The following is a 22,767-nucleotide window of genomic DNA, read 5'->3' as shown; positions in this document are numbered from 1 at the left end:
TCTACACCATGATGAAAACACCAGCACCAAATACTCAAATAAATACTCTGAAGTGAACCACTGACAGCATAAGTTCACTTTGGTGAAGAAGGAGGGCTCACGAGGTATTCTATAAAATGAAATTTGATATCAGTTCACAAATTTTGCACATTCAAGCCAAAACCGAAATACATACAACTTTGCCCTTCAGCTATGTTTTTTAAAACCGTGTTAATGACATATGTATACTCAGTTCCTATGGGTTCCTAATAGTATCATGTATCTGGCTGGACAGTGGCAGAACAGAAGTACTCTTAACCTCTGTTCATTCCTTTCTTGCTTTATATGGTGGTACAAATTATTAGTCCTTTATATTAAATTTCTTAATTTCCTTAGATAATTTATGCGTATAGCAGTGGCGGCTGGTAAAAATTTTAAGTGGGGATGCTGCATATGCACACACACAAAAAAAAAAAAAAAAAAAAAACTTTTTTTTCCTAATCAGTAACGAATTTATTAATAAATAAATTTACATATTAAAAATATTTCATCCTCACCACGAACAAACACCAATAATAAAAGTTTCGTATCAATAGCAATGACAACTGCAAACGAATATCGGCATTAGATTGCAGTGCATTTGTTTCGTGTAACGATAATTGCAAATATATAATCTTTTCATATTTTCAACAGTGGCACTCGTCATAATTCAGCCTTGTATCTATAATAAATAAATAATTATATGTTATTTTAATAAAACAAAATAAGATTTACAAAAAAATAGTTCACCACGCACCAATAATAAATGTTTCATATCTCACAGAAATAACAAGCGCAGGCATAAAATACACTGCCCAAGCAGCAGTGTATCTAATGACGTAACGTGCAACGACAAGGCAAACGAATATCGGCATTAGATTGCAGTGCATTTGTTTCGTGTAACGATAATTGAAAAAATATTATTCTTTTCATATTTTCAACAGTGACACTCATCATAATTCAGCCTTGTATTTATAATAAATAAATAATTATATGTTATTTTAACAAAATAAAATAAGATTTACAAAAAATAGTTCACCACGCACATGCACCAATAATAAACATTTCATATCTCACAGAAATAAGGCGTGTAAACATACTAAAAATACACTGCCATTTGAGCAGTTACAGTTGGGAATGACGTAACCGTGCAATGACAAATGCAAACTATCGGCGTTAAATCGTAGTGCATTTGTTTCGTAATCTAAAGCATTAATCAAACAATTCCAATTATTAACTATTCAATCAATGTCAAAACATAAGCTGTAACCTTTCACATGTTGTATTGCATTTATATAATGTTGTAAGCAAAGCATTGTTATTATTTAAACACAAATTTTAATTTTTTCATTTTTTTCTTCGTTTATGTGTTTAAACCAAGTGCTTATGTACTAGCCACCACTGGTGTATAGTCATTTAATCTTGTTCAACCAATAATTCACACACACAGTCAGCTAAGGTGAAGGAGATTTGGTTTGGTTAGAATTACAGCCAAAATTTCATGGCTACAATTCCAAATTTCAGGTGAACAGCTAAGTTAATAAGATCAGTATATATCAAGTCAGTTAATTGTGTGTCCTTCAGCTGGTTTGCCTATTTTGAATCTCCATATCAGACCAGTTTACTTACTCTCTTTGTTATCTTGAATATTTGAAACTGAAGGGATATTAAATTACTACAAAGTGAAATATTTATAATAGTTTTTTATTTAATTTTTAATGTTTCTAAAGTGTATTATTATTACATATTAGATAAGGATATAATAGTTAATATGTTAGATATTAAATAATGATGTAATACTTACTATGTTAGAAAACTTATCTTTTGCGTATTTTACATTAAATTAAATTTTACATTTGATTATTTTAACACAAAAGCCAAGTTTATATATTTTTAGTTTATTTGTGTGTTTGTTGGTGGTGACGAACACATTTATCTATTACAATATGCCTATGTGGGAAAAGCTTCTCAGAGAGATTAAATCTTCTGGGAATATATCCTAATCAAAGCTCAGACTCTCTTGTAATTATGATTTTAACTTTTTTTTTTTATGTGAATCCCATCATTAAAGTTTGCAAGCATATAGTAGATTAATGCTACTAACATATAGATTAACACACACACATATATTAATCTAGGTACAAGTTTCATTGGAATGTGTTTTAATTAGCATAGTATCAGTTTTTAGATGTTATTTGTGGAATAAATCTTTTCATCTTTTCAAAACTTAAAATTGTTTTATCTTTCTTTCTTTCTTTCTTTGTATCTAACTTTCATGAAAGATTTCATAACACTAAGTTTGAAAATCATTAGATTTAACTAATGTGAACTTAACATGTATTGTTTACAATAAAATTAAACAATTGAAATCTGTATATTTGAATAATACATTTAAATCATCATATTTCAAAATTTATGTATATACATATGACACAATTTTTTAAAAAAATAATTTACCAAGCTCTTCTTCAAGTTCTCTGACCATTCGTTCAGCATCAGCCCGGGCCTTTTCACTGCGCTCAAGCTGCTGTAAAAGTTTGCCAACATCAACTATAGCACCCTGGTATCTGATCAGAGGTAGTTTATAATTATTATCATCTTTAGTTGCCTGTTGCCCATTTTCTAAAGCAGCATTTTGCAAATTACCATTTGGCTTGATTTCTGGAGGACGCTGCAATATAGACTTGAAAGATGGCAAATACCTACGATTTCCTTGTGAAAAAAAATAAATAAATAAAAAATAATGCATGAATTGATGAATGCATAAAATACTGTATTTATTATTAAAGATAATAAATATTCATCATTATATTATAAACAAGCAGGCAAATAGCATTTGTATTCTGAAACTAAAAGCTTTAGAATTCAAATAAACATGCTACAGGCATTTTGCTTTCAATTGGAGCTTGATATTTTATTAGTGCTTTTGCTTAAAGGAATCACTGGCCTGAGAAGTGTTTCCACCTACTCATTCTTATGTATCTGAAATACAAGATCTGACAATATTGGGACAGAGAACAGACAAATTTGAAAGCAAATTATTGACAGGAAGCAAGAAACTTTTCACCCTTTTAGGGTATATATATGAAGAATATGATGATGAATTTTATTAAACATGTGCTGAATCCTTATGTACATCAAACTAAAAAAGAAATCATAGCAAGGCTTATGTACAGTTCACTTTATGAACTGTGTACTTTTTTGGTGTGTAGGAGTCTCTAAATTAATTTTAGACTCAAGAAATAAACTTTTCTCTCTCTTTAGATAATTTTGTGAGACTGCATTCATTAATCTAAAAATTTAGTCACAATAATACTGTGTAAGAAAGCAATATTTGATCCCATTTTGCACAATATTTTAAAACAATAAAAATTGCTATTTAATTTCCTATTAACTAACAATAAAATGTTTTTGTTACTTATTAAAACTGCTACAGTACAACTGAAATTGTGTATCCAATCGTATGGTTGATTTAAGAGTGTGTGTGTGGGGGGGGGGGATAAACCATGCACAACTATAAACATGGCAGCAATAAGGAACTATAGAAATGGTAGATTATGTAATAATACAGTGGTAGCGTAGTGCACAATAAAAGAGAAAGCTGTGATGAAGCTATAATGATTAATCAAAAATGGAAGAACAGAATTAAGAGCTACACTTTTATTAATGAAATAACAGCGACTGTGTTATTTCATTGGTGGTGAGACTGAAATTCAAAAGAGGCTATCTTACAATAATTACTTATTAAAAATTTTATAACTGCAGGAGACTTTGATTCCAGTGCTACAGTAGGGAACAAAAGTATACCATAGATTGTAGGTAGATATGGAGAACAACATTTAAATCAAAATGGAAATAAACGGAGAGATTTCTCATTTTATTATGAATTAAAAATTACAAACACATTTTTAAGAAAAAACGATATCCCTAAATATACATGGAGTGTTGGATGACTATGATCATTAATACACTACATGATCATCAATGGGAATTTTGGACCATTCTTCCTATAGGCATATAATGAGGTCCTGGACTGGGACGGATGTCCCCTGACCTCACCCGATGCTCCAGTACATTCTACAAATGTTTAATAAAATTGAGATCAGGGCTCTGTGGAGGCCAGTCAAGTGTGACATTCATGTCCTCCACAAACTGTGTAGTTACAGAAAACCTGTAACTACATGGTGCATTGCTGAAAGAGACAATGGTCAGCTTTATAGAAACACTACAAAGTAGGAAGCATTGCATTTTCTATAATGTTCAGATACCTCTTGGAGTTCAATGTTTGTGGCCAACAGAACCAAACAATCATACCTCTGAATTTCACAGCTGGAGTTATGCACTCTGGTAAGAGATGTTCACCTGGTACCCACCAAACCAACATCCATCTGCTTGGTAGAGGGTGAAATGTGATTTGTTGCTCCATAACAGAGCTTTCCAAGCTTCCAAGTCCCATTGTGCATACTCTTTACACCACTGAAGACAATACTGCATGTTGGTTTGGGTAATGCGGGGCTTGCATATTGCAGTCCTACCATGGAAACCCACCTGCAAGCCTCGGTCCTGAATGTGTTTGTGTAGATTCATGTTCCAGTTGATGCTCGGAACTCCACATTCAACAAGTCGGCTGACAAAAGGAGGTTTTTACATATTATCCTTTGTAGCACCCTATGGTCATGTATGGTGAGTGTGATGGGCTGTCCACTGCAGGAAGCACTTGCAGTTGACTCTCTGTGCTTCTATCTCAGTATGGTATCACTGATTGTTGACCTGGGATGGCCCAATTTGTTAACAATTTGCCAAAGAAAGATATGCCTGCAACATGGCATCCTATCACAATGCCTTTTGCAAACTCCATCAGTTCCCTTCTCACAGCCATTTCACCTGGACACTGTTGCACTGACTTCAGAACTTCATATTTCTCCAATTTATACCAGCTACAAACACATGACAGAATGCACCTTGCCCATGGGGGTGTCCATTGGCTTGTTTCCAAGTAGTGTATACTCACACACCGTTTCTTGGTAATCTCAAACACAGCAATACAAGCAGGAAAGAAATCACAGAAACCATGAGAATCTAATGAAAAGAAAAATAAAGAAAGAAACTACAAAATTTACCTACTCCAAGAAGATAGTATTAGAAATCTATATAAAAACCAATTGACTCACTACAATAATTAAATTCTCATTTCAAATTCCTGTCTCTTCTGGCATAAATGAAGAATGGATAAACATAAGCCAATTAATAAAACAAAGAGGAGAAGAGGTTCTTTGGACAAAGAGGAAAAAAAATGACTAAAAATTTGGAATGATGAAATAGCAACAGCTATAGAAGAAAAACAAAAAACTTACATGCTACACTTGCAGAAATAAACACCAGAATCACTAGAAGCTTACAGGACTAAAAGAAATATTGCAAGAAAAGCTCACTAAGATTCTTGGGAAGGATTTATTAACAATATTGAAAATGATTCGCATGGCCACAAAAACATTGCTTATAAATTAATGAAACATGAATAAATCAGAAAAAAAAAAGATGTAACAGAAATTACAGGAATCTCAAAGGAAGAATGGTTAGAACATTACAAACAACTATGGTATAATCCATCCCTTAGTAAAGAAGACCGCGCGGTTAGCCTAGTGGCTTTGCGCTTCGCAACCATATGCCTGGGGAAGGAGTGTCCTAGGTTCGATTCCCGTCCACGACGTAAGGAGCTTAAGGATCTTCCTCAGCCATAGCCAAGTTAGCCGGTCTTGGGCGTGGGCAGCAGGGTTTTTTCCGCCAGTTTATCTGGGGTTTTTCATCCCGCAAGCAGGCAAACCGGCCCCGTGAACACACAGGTTACAGTCATAAATACTTACGGCAAGGAAGGCAACGGGAAACCACCTTGCTCATAGTCATCTCTCCCTAGAATGGTAGCATATAGCTACCCTCCCCCGGCCATATGGCAGATGGGAACCAGAAGAAGTAAAGAAGAAATAGAACATAAAAATGTAAATAATACAAGAATAAATTTATTGTTGATGGGGGAATCGGAAGAAGCTTCATCAACAACAACTACAACAGAAAAAGAAAAGAAAAGCAGCAGGAACATATGAAATCACCTCAGAGTTAATTACAGTGCTACCCCTTTTAAAGTAAGATTCCTGAATATGTTAAACAGTTGCTGAATTATCTGCAACATACCTGGCATTTAATAGTTATGAAAGAGCCTTTGACTGAGTTAATAGACAAACATTATGGAATGTAATTGAAGACTGAAGCTATCCAAAACAGTTATTAAATGCAATTAAGAGCCTATATAACAATACAACTGCAATCATAAATATTAATGAATACATAGCAGAAGAAATAGAAACTAATCGGGAGTCTGACAAGAATGTAGCCTTTCTTCTACCATATTTAATATATATATAGATAGATAGATATAAATGATCTAATAAGAAAGTAGAAATCTGTAGTAAATCCAGGAATAAATATCACTCAACATACAACAGTAAACACTATGCTTTTGCAGATGATTAAGTACCTACACAAAAATAGGAAGACGACCTTCAGAGATCTGTTCACCATTTATGGCAATTAACTTGTGAATACAATTTACAAATTTCATTAAAGTAAATTAAAATTATGGCATTCTGGGGTAAATATCCCATCCATCCATCCCATTCAAGTGTGATCTCCTATCTAAGAGGTTGACTACTATGATGTGACTCATGGTTAACTATGGGACGTTACAACATGTGGTGAGGACCCTATCCCTTCCACATATTGTCATAACTATTCATGGCTGTAAATCCCTATGTGTGTGTGTGTGCATGTTATCAAGGAGGGGCCAGTTTGCCTGTTCTGAGGATGAAAAAACCTAGTTTCCAGGTGAAAAAAAACCCTACCTCCATATGAGACCAGCTAAACTCACCTTTAGTCAAACGAGACCAGATAAAGTGTTCCTCACATCATGGATGGGAATCAAATCCAGGTCTTTCAGGCCAAAGGGCTTCATCTGTACTAACTGAGCTACAGAGGCTCTCAATATTCCATATAAACTAAAATAGTAATTGAAAACAAAACTCTAGAACAAGTAACACGTTTTCAGTATCTAGGATGTGATATAACATTTGATAGAGATAATGATGTCGATAATAAATTACACAATTTTCAAACAATCTGTGGTACTCTGAGATGAATAACAAAAGGCAAAACAAGGAAACAATTAAGATAAACTCCAATACTAACGATATTATATGGTTCAGAAAGTTGGATAGAAAGAAAAAAAGATGAAAACAGAATACAAGCAACTGAAATAAATTTCTTAGAGCAGTTCAAGGATGTACAAGAATGGATAGAACACAAAATGATGACATAACATTACAAATACAGGCAATAAATGGTAAACTAAAAGAACACTGAAAGAAGTGGAGAGAACATGTGCAACAAATGGAAGCAGAATGGCTATCAAAAGAAGCAATAAAATATAAACCTAAAGGGAAAAGAGATGTAGAAAGACCTCCTTTCCTCCGACCCTTTCTAGTAGACTTTGTCATGTCAAACATCTATGCAGAAACTAAACATATAATTCAAGGCAGAAATATTAAATAGTAAAAAAAAAAAATGATAAACATCCTGTATTAAATACATAAAAGATGCATATATTTTACACACCATATTCAGTTGGGCAATTTTTAAACACTGAACACGCCAAATATATTTTGCAATTTGACCATTCGAAAGTGCTAGCACGATTTTTAAAATGTGCAAACCAACCACTGCTTGCAGCTCATGATATTTTCCCTTAAGGTTCTCAAATAAACTTCTTCCCTTAACTTGTATTGTCATAAAGCCCAAAGGAACATGTTTCTGAATCTGGTCTTCCATCCGTATTGTATGTATAATAAATTTAGTTTAATCCTTTATCCAAGTGTGAGCAAACAAAGTTTGCACCTGAAAATATCTTATGGGGTAAGGTAGTAACAACACCGGGCAACTCGCAGCAAAGGTGGAGCAAACTAACATCACTCCTATCTCAGTATCTCCCATAATGCAAAACACATCTTACGGATATACATAATGTTATGCATTAAGGAAAGGGCCACTACCCAGACTAGTTTCGACCTTTATTGAGGTCTCTTCAGTGGGAGCCAGGCCCAGAGGTGGAGATACCAAACAGAAGCAATGGCAGGTCATCTTTACCTATAGGAATTGCCAAACGGTGTGCCACCTTTTTATTAAATTACTATGGATTTAGAGAAAGATGTTGAAAGTTTATTTTTCACTTGGTTAGACTATAATAAATTTAGTTTAATCCTTTATCCAAGTGTGAGCAAACAAAGTTTGCACCTGAAAATATCTTCAGGACTGGGGTAAGGTGGTATAGGTAAAGATGACCTGCCATTGCTTCTGTCAGGTATCTCCACCTCTGGGCCTGGCTCCCACCGAAGAGACCTCAATAAAGGTTGAAACTAGTCTGGGTAGTGGCCCTTCCCTTAATGCATAACACATCTCCTTACAGATATACAGATTATATATCTGTAAGGAGATGTGTTTTGCATTATGGGAGATACTGAGATAGGAGTGATGTTAGCTTGCTCCACCTTTGCTGCGAGTTGCCCGGGGTTGTACTACCTTACCCCAGTCCTGAAGATATATTCAGGCGCAAACTTTGTTTGCTCACACTCGGATAAAGGATTAAACTAAATTTATTATAGCCTAACCAAGTGAAAAATAAACTTTCAACATATTGTACGTAATTTTTTTATCTCTGTTAGTGTGTCTTCACGAGTTTTTGTTATTATGGTTGTTCTCATGCTGGCTGTTCCTTTTAACATGTTCTTTTATATGTGAGGCATCCTTTACTATGGTATTTACTGTCAATACTTCAAGACCGAGTTCACGTACTATACCTGATAAGCTTTGTTCACCTTCATATTTCTTTATTATCCATAAGTTCATCTTCTCTAGATTGATTACAGTACATTTGTGAGATGGTTATTGTTTTGATTCAAGGGCACATTTAACACAGCAATGACTGGTCGTAAATGTGCCGGTAGTTCTTGTTTTTATTCAATCCAATGTGCATAACATTTAGAAAAAACACCAAAAATGTGAAAATAAGCAAAACACTATATACGTGTGTTCACGGCAAGAGACATGTCAGAACTGGGACAATGCAGCATGTGAGGCTGAGCAAATTTCTACGATTTACGTATCTCAGAGTCCGTCTATATCTTGAAAGAAGAAGAATAACTGTAACATTCAAGATGATAGATAGTTAATTTAAAATGATGATGCCTTCTCCAGAGCCGTAAACTTGAATATTCCATAAACAATCAAAATCCACATTTAACACAAAAAAAATTAAGACTTAATATTCTTCTTCTCTTCAAGGATTAGACATTTGCCTGTTCTGGCTTCACTGGTCACTCTATCTTTGCAGCTGGTCTTCCTATCTTCCACTTTCCCTTTGGTATATATCTATCCACTTCTTTTGGGAGCTGATATCTTTCCAACTCTCTCTATATTCCTTGATCTTTTAATTTACATCATAAATACCTAGTTCTTTTCTGATGTCTTCATTTCTTATATGATCAAAACAATTTTGAGCATCCTTTAACTGCTCTCTTAAAAATCTCATCTCTGTGGCTTGTATTTTACTTTCATCTTTCTTCTTAACAGTCCATGTTTCTGAACCATATAACAGAGTGGGAGTAGCCATTACAGGCAGCCCTCGGTTTATGCCTCACTTCCGTTCCTGAAAAAACGGGCATAAACCGAATCAGTGTAAAACAAACCCAATTTCAATGGGAGGTACAAAGTTAAGTTCTGCGCAGTCAAAAAATATGCACATGGAGTATCTGTAATATTATTATATTTAAAGCTTTGATAATACATACATACATATTTGTTAAAATAAAATTATTAATAACGAAAACAAAACAAAATTATATACAAAAAATACGAAACTTCGAAAAGATATTACATATTTCTATGTTGAAGTTCCTGGTTTTGGATCACCTGTATTTTTTTTGAATAAAGTATCCAGTGTTAACTGCCTAGATTTTCTTTTTCTTACTTTAAGGAGTTCATTTTTTTTTTCTTTCTTTAAGGTCAAATAGATGTGACTACACTCCTTTTTACGTTCACACTCCGTTCACAATCATGGTCCATTTCGCAGAGTTCATCAGTCAATGTCTCTATGCTTGCAAGGATATGCTGTAAATTGGCTGTTTTTATATCTTTCAGAGGACCTTCTTCATTTTCTTTCTCCTCCTTTGGATGTTGACTTAATGGTTCGGCTAATTCTTTTAAGTCTTCATTGGAAAGCAGTTTATCATGGCTCTCTAAGACTTCTGTCACATCTTCAGCTGTAATATCATCCAATCCCACCTCTCACGCAATCTTGGTAACATCTTCAATAACATTCTCCTCTTGCTTTAATTCCTCGAAATCGTGCATAAATTTGGAAGAAGTTTTCGCCATGCTCCTTTTTAAACACTTTGCTGACACTTCGTTCCAAGCTGCCTTGATGTTGCTAATGCCCTTCAAAATATCGAATGACCACCAATAGTCTTTAATAGTTTTTCCTGAAGTGTCCAAGACTGTTATCATTTCCATAATGTTATACGGAGGTAATAGGCTTTGAAGATTGATATAATCCCCTGATCCATCGGTTGCAAAAGCGATGTTGTGTTTGGGAGCATGTAAACCTTGACAGCCAATGGTGTTCTTACTTCAGCAAGGTTTTGAGGATGTCCAGGGGCATTATCCAAGAGAAGCAATGCCTTGGCTGGGAAATCATTTTCTTTACAGAAGTGAAGCACAGTAGGACAGGAGAAAAATAATTTGTGTACCAATCTATAAAAACGTCTTGTGTAACTCAAGCTTTCTTGTTCCATTTCCAATAGACTGGCAGCATGGCTTTTAGACTCTTGAAGGCACGTATCTGTGAATGGTACACCGACATTGGTTTAAGCTTCAAAGTTCCGGAGACATTTGCACCCAACAAAAGTGTAAGTCGATCTTTTGCAGCTTTAAAACCTGGAGCAGAACGTTCTTCACAGGAAACAAAGGGGTGTGATGACAATTTTTTCCAGTTGAGCCCAGTCTCATCAACATTAAAAATGAGATCAGGAGGATAACTTCCTTGTTCTACACAGTCTTAAAATTCTTTAGGAAAAGCATCCACTGCTGCAACAGCTGCACTTGCCATCTCACCACAAAATTTGACACTATGGCACTTACTCCGAGACTTAAATCTCATGAACCAACCTTTGCTTCCTAAAAATGTTTCTTCACCTCCATCTGTCTTTTTAAGATTCTCAAAAACTGTTTTTGCTTTCTCAGTTATAACAGTCTGCATCAGAGGAATGTTTTTCTGATTCAAGTCATCCACCCATAATGATAATAATTTTTCCATTTTTTCATGAGTTTACACCTGCTATAACTTACATGCTTTGCATTTAGTGCTGCTGTAGATTGTTGCGTAGACTGTTTTATTCTATCTGCATTTTTCATAATTGTAGTAACAGTTGATAGAGGTAAGTTCATACTTCTACAGACATTAGCACATGTCTGCCCATCTTCCCTTCTTTGCATCACCTCCATCTTCTTTTCAAGTGTGATTGATTTCCACACCTTCTTAAAACCAAGTTCTACTAACTTTCTTTTATCAGACATGGTATGTAATTATGTACTTTATCAATTTAAATATGTATGTATGTAAAAAAAATAAATAGAACAATTAGATAGATTCAACAGTAAAACTAGGTTTGATACATATACGTCGTAGTAGCTGTAAACACTAGTGTGCCTACTAGTGTCATTTCTCAGTCAGACCACACTACAGTAAGATAGCATGCAGGAATCCGGTATTATTGTGAATCGGCGTAAATTGAACCATCATAAACCGAGGGCTGCCTGTACTTTATAAAATTTTAGTTGAGTTTCTTGTCTTGTTTTTTTTATTCAGTGTCCTTTCACTTGTTCCACATATTTTCTGGAATTTCTTTATTTTTTTCATTTATATCTTTATCTTTTAGATGTTATTATGCAGCCTAAATAATTATTTTATTATATAATTAATTATATCTATTATTTCATTTTCAATAACTATTTGCTTGATCTAACATGATCTAGACCTTTAACTTTTGCTATGATTTTTGTTTTTAAATTTAAAATTTTTTCAATTTATAAATTGTATTGTTGGCTTATTTTTAACCCAACCGCTGGGGAGGGCAAATTAGTCTTCTCAGTGCCGGTCCCAAGCCCGGATAAATGGGGAGTGTTGGCATCAGGAAGGTCATCCGGCCATAAAAAAAAACCATGCCAAAACCAAGGATGAAATGCTGAATAACAGAGAAAGGACCACGGTTAGGGCGTCCCCCGTAAGTGACGCGCAGTTCTGTCGCCTGAGGACTGTGAGAAGCGGGCTAGGGCTACTGAACCAAGGACAGGTACGGCTAAAGAAGCGAGTCCAACAGAAAGAGAGTGTGTGTAAAGTAAGAATCGGGTCACTGAATGAGAAGAGTAGGGAGATAGTGGACATGATGGGAAGAAGGAAGCTGAAGATCTTGTGCATGCAGGAGGCAGGAGACAAGGTGGAAGGGCAATATAGCAAAGCAGCTGGCAGAGGGATATAAACTGTTTTATAGTGGTGTGAATGAGAAGGGAAGAAATGGAGTTGGAATTATCATCGATAAGGAGCTGAAGGGTGGAGTCTGTGAGGTGCGGCGGAAGAATGATCGGATTATGAGCGTTAAGCTTGAGATGGGAGGAAGTGTGGCTATGCCCCACAAGTAGGTTGCGATGAGGAGGAGAAAGAGACATTCTGGAGAGAACTTGACCAAGTAGTAATGGGAATCCCTGATGGTGAGAGAGTGATCGTCAAAGCAGATCTGAATGGGCATGTAGGAAGGCGACGAAGCGGTGAAGAAAGGGTACATGGGGTTGGAGTAGTGGTGAAAGAAATGAAGAAGGTAAAAGAATTATAGAATGTGCTGTGGCCTTCGATCTGGCTATAGCTAACACGTGGTTCAAGAAGAGAGTTGGGCATTTGATAACCTATAAGATGCGTGTATAGAATGAGTCAGATTGACTATATTATGTGCCGTAGGAAACATCTGAAGGAGGTGAAAAACTGTAAAGTGATTAATGGAGAAAGTGTGGCGGCACAGCACAGGTTGGTTGTGGTAGACTGTGATATAAAAGGGGAAAAGAAGAATAGATGGAAGTGGCGGATACAGAGGAGAATAAAGTGGTTTGGAATTGGAAGAGGAAGGCCCAAGGAATAAGTTTAAAGAAAAGGTATTGAAAGTAATGAAGGTACCAGAGGATGTGGAAGAATGGTGGGACGTTAATAGTCGGAATATTAGAAAAATTGGAGAAGAGGTGCTTGGTATAACATCAGGAAAGGGAACTGCCTGAGGATAAGGAGGCATGGTGGTGGAATGAGGAGGTGCAGTTGGAGATCAAGGAAAAGAAAGAGGCAAAGAAAAAATGGGACATGACTGGAACTAGAGCTGACAAGGAGGCATATAGATTAGCGAAGAAAAATGCAAAGAGAGCTGTGGCAAGAGTGAAAGCGAGAGCAGTTGATGAGGTTTATGAAGAACTGGAGAGAAACGGTGGTGAAGCTCAGTTGTTGAGAATAGTGAAACCCAGAGATAAGGCCTCGAAAGACATAACATCAGTCAAGCAGATAAAGAATGCCTCAGGAGTAGTATTACAAGAGGAGGACAAAATCAGAGGAAGATGGAAAGAATATTTCCGTAAACTACTAAATGAGGAGAATCCGAGAGAGAGGTGTGAGGATGGAGAGGCAAACGAGAGACCGGTGCAAGACATAAGTAGAGAGGAAGTGGATTGGGTACTAAGAAAAATGAAGAATGGAAAGGCTGTGAGGGCAGACCAGATACCTGGGGAAGTGTGGAAAAGTTTGAGCAGTGAAGGCATGGATATGTTATGGGATCTAATGAGGAAAATAGCCCAACAGGAAAAGATACCAGAGGAATGGAGGAAAAGTATTCTCATCCCAATCTACAAAGAAAGAGGAGATGTTCAAGACTGTGGCAACTATAGAGGGATCAAGCTGATGTCACACATATTGAAGATATGGGAAAGAATAATTGAAGGAAGGATACGGCAGGAAACGAAAATTGGTGAGGAGCAGTTTGGATTTATGCCAGGAAGAGGGACAACGGATGCGATATTTGCGCTAAGGCGATTGATGGAGAAATATAGAGAGATGCAAGTGGATCTGCACTTGGTATTTATAGACCTGGAAAAGGCATAGGACAGAGTGGCCAGGCAGGAGGTGTATGAGGAAGAAGGGAGTGTTGGAGAAGTACGTGAGGTTGGTGAAGGAGATGTATGAGGGAAGAGAAACTCAGGTCAGGTCTAGTGTCGGCATGACAGAAGGGTTCCCCATTGTCGTAGGGCTACACCAAGGGTCAGCTCTGAGCCCCTACCTCTTTGACCTGGTCATGGATGTACTAGTGGAGGATTTCAAGAAGGAGGCACCATGGAGCATGCTGTTTGCTGACAACATTGTTCTATGCGAATCATCCCGAGAGAAGCTTGAAAATACACTGGAAGAGTGGAGAAAGGCACTGGAGGAGAGACGCATGAGAATTAACCGGGTGAAGACTGAATATATGTCAATGGGGAGTGACGAGGATATGGTCATATGACTCCAGGGTGAAAGGCTAATTTCAGGGAAGAAATTCAAATACCTTGGGTTGGTAGTTGAGAGGAATGGTGACTTGGATGAGGAAATACAGCACCGAATAACATGCGGTTGGATGAATTGGAGAAAGATGAGCAGGGTCCTGTGCGACAAGAGAGTGAGTTGTAAGAGGAAAGGAAAGCTGTATAAGATGGTGGTGAGGCTGGCGATGTTCCATGGTGTGGAGACATGGCCTATAACCAAGGCACAGGAGAAGAAGATGGAGGTAGCGGAGATGAGGATATTGAGATGGATGAGTGGTGTGACAAAGAAGGACAGGATAAGGAATGACTACATCAGAGGGATGGTTAAGGTGGGACCAATTAGCAAGAAGATACAAGAAAGTAAGCTGAGGTGGTTTGGACATGTAGAGAGGAAGGGTGAGGAGTATGTTGGTAAACAAGTGGAGTATATGGAGTTGGAGGGAAGGAGGAAAAGAGGCAGGCCCAAGCTCAGGTGGAGGGATAAGGTGACAGAGGATCTTAGGAAGAAAGGATGGAGTCCGAAGGATGCCATGGACCGGAGAACTTGGAAGAGGAAGGTTAAAGATCAGTGTGCCGACCTCATTTAACATGGGATAATGCAGAATGAAAGAAGAAGAAGAAGAATTGTTGTCTTATTTTGTTTAATTCATAAACTGATTTTTGAAGGTCATCTTCATTGTCTTGTAATATAATCTGATCATCTGCATACAGCATTGTATTGATAACAGTTCTTCTGGTTAATTGGATACCTTGTTTAATTGTTGTTTTCCATATTTCAATAATCTGATCAATATATATATATTGAATAGAGTTGGAGATAAGATACATCCTTGTCTGACATCCTAATTTATTTCAATCTCTTTATTATTATTATTATTATTATTACGTGACACCTCCAGGGAGTCCAAAGACTCATCGACAGAAGGCTTACTCTACAACTCTCTGTCTCCACCATGCAATCCACCACCAATGCCATCTACCGCCCACCACTAGTATTTTCACAGAATCCATTACCATGGCGGGATTCGAACCCGTAGCCTTTTGGCTGGACAGCGGATACGATAACCACTTGGCCACCCAAATAAGGAGGAGACATCAAAACTGACCATTATGTCAGTGTGTGTGTGTGTGTTGGAGTGAGAGATTTTCTATACTAGCTTTATAGTGGGCTGAGTTTTTTTATGTGTGAAGGTGTGGTGCCAGTATATTGTGTGAGCACTTTGGCTAAATGTTTAACTAATTTATTTGTGTGTGTGTGTGTGTGTGTGTGGTGGTGGTGGGGGGAATCAATGGCATCCACAATGGAACGTAATGGTACATTTTGCTTATGGATTTTTGGTAGTCCATACATCTGGGGGGGGGGGGGGGGGTCTGGAGTTAAAAGGTTTTAGTCTGTTAGTCACTTCCACAAGCAAAGCGATAACTTTCTTAAAGAGTCTATGGAGTGGTCTGATTTGGGTGCTGGCAGGATCATATTCTATAGGGAGGTAAGTAGACCGATGTAAAAATAAAGAGGCAAGCTTACCTGTGTAATCAGATTGGTATAGAACCACTGTGGCATTTCCCTTATCTGCTTTAGTAATTACTATTTTTCTGTTGTTTTTCATTTCCTGCAGAGCTTTGAATTCTTCTTTCAATAGTTTGCTTTTTGGTGGTTTGGCTTGAGTAAGAACACTGGCTATTACATCCGATCTGATATTGTTGGCAACATGGGTGGGAAGGCTGTGGATACCTCGTTCTACCTGTATCATTATTTCTTCTGCAGGGATCTTTTTAGGTGCTACAGTGAAGTTGTCGCCATGTGCAAGTATGCTGATTGCTTCAGGCTAAAGGATAATAGGTTTATTACCATGTTGAAAGGTAGTTGAGGTTTTGAAGCTGAGTTCTTTTTTAAACTTTCAAATTTTTTGATGTACCGACATTATTCTTTGAAATTCTTTTTCTGCTGAAGCATTTGAGATGTCGGAAAGAATCGCCCAAGCTCTACTTTTTCGCACAAACAGCTTCATTGGTGTTGGTCAAGAGGACATGGGTGACTGCAATCTCTCCCGTAGAAGAGCGAAGCTAGTGCATCGGTATATGCAGAGAGCCTTTGGTGTGCGATGGAATCTCCGTGGATGATTGTAATTCTTGTAGATAAGCTTATTCATTGGATGTCATTTCCTAAAAAATTAGAAGTATGTCTTACCAATGTATAAGCTTATCTACAAGAATTTCTTATAATTTATATTACTTTATGTGTTTATGTGGTTATATAATCTACAAAGTACGTCGATTTAGATTATGCTAATTCAGATTTGGTAATAATTATTTTCTATGCAATAAATTAGAATTGCAAATCATTCAACACAATTTTTTCGATTATTCTAATTTTTTAATTTGAAGGTGTGAGTGGTGGGATCCATCTCCTACCCCCCACTGCTTAGATCTCCAACAACAACTACTTTTTCTGTTTTCTTTATGTTAGCTGCCTGTTCTAATGACTCAAAAAATTCTTCCAATTGTTCCTTAGAAGAAACATCTGTAGGACAATAGACACAAATAAGTTTTATTGTCTCCATTTTGAAGTTTCTCACAAAACTCTACTTGAAACTGCCTTCCAATCAAGAAGTTCATCTTCATGTTTGGTGTTTAATGGTATTGCTGTTCCTTCCTTTCCTTGATGATTATTGCTTGAAAATAATCATCAAGGAATCCTATACTTATTATTTAGTAAGATCTCACCTGTTTTTGTCTTCTTTGTCTCAGTAATGCCAATTATGTCCACGTGATACTTTTCCAATTCTTTTGTAAGTTTGATTTTCTTTCCATTAATATTTCTTATATTGATGGTTCCTATTTTCCATTCATCTGATGGGTTTCTTCTTCTTCTAGATGTTGAGTTAAAGTTTTTTCTATGAGCTGAGTTTTCACTGCTCATCCTGGTTCCCTGACAAAAACAGCCAGGATCTTCTTTAACTGGATGACGCTACAGCTGGCATGAGCTTTTATCATGCTGTATCATCATATGCATTTGTGTAAGCCAACAGAGAGTACAATTTGGTGAGCTAAATTCCAAATTGCCAGTCCGTCCTCGTTCATTTAGTACCCAGTAGGTACCTATTAATGAGGTGCATCATGTAGGTGAGGACCGGAGATTGAGGCAGAAGCCCCCAGTCAGTTCTCTGCATTCCAAAAAGGCAATGTGGAGGTCTCCTCCAAGTTTTTTGCCTTTGATCCTTAAGTGATTCTATAGCAAACACAACTATAATGAAATGACAAGCTACAACAAACTATGAAAAAAGTCCTGGCACACATTCCATAGAACTCAATTATATTTTGCGCCCCTCGATTAGGAAAAGGCGTAAGTTCGATTCTCGTCGTGATGGGAGGAATCTTTATATGGACTTTTTCAATTGAAGGTGAGTTAGCCAATCTCATATGGAGGCAGCAGGGTTTTTTCTCCTGGAAACTCAGGTTTTTCATCCTCAATACAGACAAATCGGCCCTTCAGAACACACGCAATTTACAGACAAAAAATACTAGTGGTAGTGGTGGGCAGTGGATGGCGTTGATGTAGATGATTAGTAGTAGAGGTTCGGTGTAGTAGTGAAGATGGAGAGTTGTAGGTGTCCTCCTGCGATGAGTCTACGGACTCCTTGGAGGTGTCACAAATAATAGTTTAATCTCACTTTTCCAAACAAAATTCTAACAATTCCTGATAGTGAACTAAATTTTCTAGTAAATGATGTCACAATGCACACCCAAAAATGTTTATTTGGTGAACACAGACCATATTTCTTTAATTTAATCTACCTAGCACAATAGCGGCATTTAATATACTTGCATGATCGTGTCAATAGATGTTCCCCAAAGAAGATCCCCAAGTCTTCTTTACAAGAGCAGATAACAGTGCTTAGTGTTTATGTTGATTGGCTTGAAAACTAAAAGTTGAGAATATAGAGATCTCTGATGCTAATAATTTTGTTGAAATTACTCTCTAAAATGTATTATGTTCTGCATTAAAACTAGATAATCAAACATATAGTTATTTATCAGGAAGATAACAGCTTATAGCTTAATAAGAGCACATAGTTTTTACCAGTTTAATAAAAAATTAAACTCTGAGTATACATTTTAAGATGAGTCAACTAAACTTTTTGCTTTAATTTACAATAAAAGGAAGCTGTGTACTAAATTTGATAAGTATAGCCCTTTTTTGATTAGATATGTGAATTATGTGAACTATGCAAATTAGTCTTCAGTTGGACACAAGGGTACTGGGGAGAGGGGAATGAATCTTATCTTTAAAAATTACAATAAGAGAAAACAGAAGTGCTTAATGGTCAAAACTGGATAACGGGGAGACTTTCACTGAGCTTTTTAAGGAAAGCACAGAACCGACTAGGGCTTTAGAATCCTCATCTTCTCATGGTGTAACATATTAGGTATCTACCTGGATACTGAAAGAACAAGGTTAGGCTTCAAATTTGAGATTTAGCCAACTAAACTGTATTCTTATTGGCTTAAACCATAATGCAAAATGATGGTAGTGGTTAGCGTACCTGCTCTCCAGCCAAAAGGCTCCGAGTTCGAATCCTGCTGTGGGCATGGCTCTACTAGTGGTGATGATGGGCGGCAGGTGACGTTGGTGTAGTTGCAGTTTGTTGTAGTTGGTGGATTGAGTGGAGACAGAGTTGTGGAGTGGGAGCCCTCCAGTGGTGTATTTAAGTATTTCCTGCCCCTAGACCCTTAGAAAGTGCCCCCCCCCATATTTAATGAACATGTTGATTTACATGTATAACCTATTTATATCGTAAATGTGTAATATAAATATAATTACAAAAACGAGAGCCCGGAAATTTCCGCCGCCCCTCAAATGCCACTCTAGGCCCGGTATCACGGGTATCACATAATAATAATAATAATGATGACAGAATTTCATGCCAGCCAAAGTGTAGCCCAGTTAAACAAGGTACCTCTTGTTTTTGCCATGGAAATAGGGTGAAGAGCAAAAGTCAGCTGCTGGAACAAATCCTAACTCAACATTAGCAGAATTTAAGATTGGCACTATCAACAATAAGAAGCATCAATGGAAAAGAAATGGAACTAGCAGAAGAATTGGATAAGCACCATATCAACAATAGTAGGTGTTAACAAAACAAAGAAGACAAAAGTAGGTAAGAGATCTTTCTAAACAACAAATACAAGATGTTATGTTCAGGTAATAACAATCAGAAAAGGAAATATTATCTATAATACTCAAAACCAAAAATGAGGATAATCATCTTGAATGATAGGCATTATCAAGTAGAGTGATGTGGGCAAATATCAGAATGGGAGAACTGTACAACAAGACTTATTTGTGCCTATGGTCACAGAAGGTTCTACTATGAAAGAAATGGAGGAATTTTTCAAGGCATGAGAGAAGGCAGCTGATACAATGAATAAAGGAAAAGTTGGTTCTTGTTGAAGATCTAAACAACAGAGTAAGAAATGATTACCAAACATGCAGAAATGTTTCGGGAAAATTTGGAGAAAACAGCAAAGCTAATAATAATAGTAAGTACCTGCTGGATTTCTGTTCAGAACATGGACTAGTTATTAATAACACCGTGTTCAACATAAAAATGTGCACAAATTCACATGGAGAGAAGATGCAAGACATAAGAAAAATCTCATTGACTATGTTATTGTTGACAGCAATGTTTTTCCATTGGTTTAGAACATAAGAGTATACAAAGGATTTAAAATTGTAAGATATCACCATTTAGTGCTGACCTGGATAAAACTGAATTTCCTATTGAAATGAAGAGTGTGTAAGCAAGTTTTAACAAATCAAAGTTGAGCAGCTTTTAGAGGTAAACTGTGGATTCAAATACACAAACATCAAGAAAAAATGAAAGAGTTTGAAAACAAGAACCAAACCTTGGAGATTCAGTGGCAAGCCCTGAAGGAAATATTGATTGATTCAGCCAGAGAGGCATTTCGTGGGGGTTGTTTGTAAGGTTAGAAAAATCAGAACTCCAAGGTGATCTCAGGAAATTAAAGAGGCAGTCAAGGAAAAGAAGAAAGCATATCGAAAATTACTGGCAAGAAAATCAGCTTGTGCTCTTAGAGAATGCAGAGAAAATTGTAAGAGAGCAAAGCATTATGTAAAATGAGCTAAACAAAAGTCATGGGAAGACTTTGGTAAGAACACAGAAAATACATATCAGGAAGGTGGCAAAATATTCAATAGTCTATTGAAAGCTTGAAAATGGAGGAAAGAGTACTGCTAAAGGAATCAGATATCATAAAGGTGATATGAAAACTGAAGATATTCTAGATGTATGAAGTAATTACTTTGAAAGATTGAAAAATGAAAAGCATGGTGGTAAAAAACACTCAACAGTAATGCAATCAAGAATACGTATTCATATTTGAAGCAGAAAAAACCCAAAGCATTAACCCAAAGCAAAACAGGAAAGGCTCCAGGAGAAGACAATATAAACTTGGAACTTATCAAATATGCAGGACTTGAATTCTCACTCAGGTTACTTAACTTTTATAATATGATCTGGAAAGAAGGAAAATGCCCACAAGATTGGACCAAAGCAATAGTTATTCCCATTCTACAAAAAAGGACACAAATCTGATTGTAACAATTATCGTGGAATCAGCTTACTTAGTACCTACCTGTTATAAAGTATATGCAAAAATCTTAGTATATAAACTTAAACGTATAGTAGACCCAAAATTAATAGAAGAACAAAATGGATTCAGAAAAGGCAGGTTTTGCATAGACTCTGCATTTACGTTAAAATTATTAATTGAAAAACACAGAGAAATGAACATAGAAACACACATAGCTTTTATAGATTACACCAAAGCATTTGATAAAATTATCAGAGAAAAACTATGGGAAATCCTAGAAGAATATGGAATACCAAACCAACTCTTTAGAGCCTTATATAACATATATCAAGATAATAAAATATCTGTGAAGTACTGTTGTGTCCCATTTTACGATTTTTATTCTATCTAACAATTCCCGCTTATCAATGTTCTTCTATTATCTACGCACAAGATATCACCAAATTTTTACTAATACTTAGGTTATTTCTCCCCTTAGTACCCCTAATATTTGTATTTATACTGCGCCTTTTGGGATATTTAGTTTAAGATATTATATACAAAAACAAGGAGAAAGAACTCAAATATGTCTGAAAGTGAAACAATGTTGCAGTCGTGACACTTTATCTCGTTTCTTAACATTAATTTCCCGCGTGATTAGGTTCGTAATTTTTCAAGTGGTGCATTGGACAGCAATTTCAGACAACTCTTTTATCATCATTGAACAAAGGTTTATTAAATTCCTTAACATGGTACAATTCAATTTTTTGTGATTACTCAATTTAATGCTAAACTAAATACTTACAAACTAACATTAGCTTAATACAAGTAATTAGGCTATGATCCTATAATGGGTATTACGATCATGCCGTCATAACAATTCAACACATAAATTCACTTGACATGGACAAATAAGATTAATTCACACTATTTAACTATTCAAACTTAAGCAGATTAACTAAACCATTTACTGCACTAACATATAACTAGTATTACGATCATGCCGCCATAACAATTCAACACGTAAATTCATTTGACATGGACAAATAAGATTAATCCACACTATTTAACTATTCAAACTTAAGTAGATTAACTAAACCTTTTTTCTGCACTAACACACAACTATGACATTTTAACTTTCCAATACATTACAACAGACATGCAAAATTCTCAGGACACTTAATTTTTCACATAACATTAACACTAGCCAGCTTACTTTTAATATATTCTGTCAGATACTAAAGTCCTAGTATAAATTTTCCTTGGTCACTTCAACAGTTCCGTATTAGAATAATGATACTTATCACAGACAAATTTTAGTTAACATTAGATATATGTTACAGTACCTTTCTTTCTTGGGTTTTTCATATGGGCCTTTACCATCTTCTGATTGAACTAGCTTGGTGTAACCTCTCCGACAATCTGCTTCTTCTACGTTCTTTTTGGAAT

At 36.2% G+C, this 22,767-nt stretch overlaps 1 protein-coding gene across 4 annotated transcripts in view; it reads right to left on the bottom strand.

The window, feature by feature from the left end:
* The window catches only part of LOC150096338 (cell division cycle and apoptosis regulator protein 1-like), a 557,664-nt gene that overhangs the window by 7,726 nt on the left and 527,171 nt on the right, over positions 1 to 22,767 (bottom strand). For all 4 annotated transcript variants that reach the window (XM_090408838.1, XM_090408841.1, XM_090408840.1 and 1 more), the window contains one exon: positions 2,476 to 2,730. In XM_090408838.1, the coding sequence (XP_090264964.1) occupies positions 2,476 to 2,730 (255 nt within the window). The remainder of the gene's footprint in view (positions 1 to 2,475; positions 2,731 to 22,767) is intronic.

The sequence above is a fragment of the Typopeltis vanoorti genome, chromosome 19 (genome assembly GCF_054136105.1).
Source record: "Typopeltis vanoorti isolate ZY-2024b chromosome 19, IOZ_Tvanoo_1.0, whole genome shotgun sequence".
Classification (NCBI taxonomy): Eukaryota; Metazoa; Arthropoda; class Arachnida; order Uropygi; family Thelyphonidae; genus Typopeltis; species Typopeltis vanoorti.
Note: the sequence above shows the minus strand (reverse complement) of the source record. Positions and strands in the feature narration are given on the sequence as shown.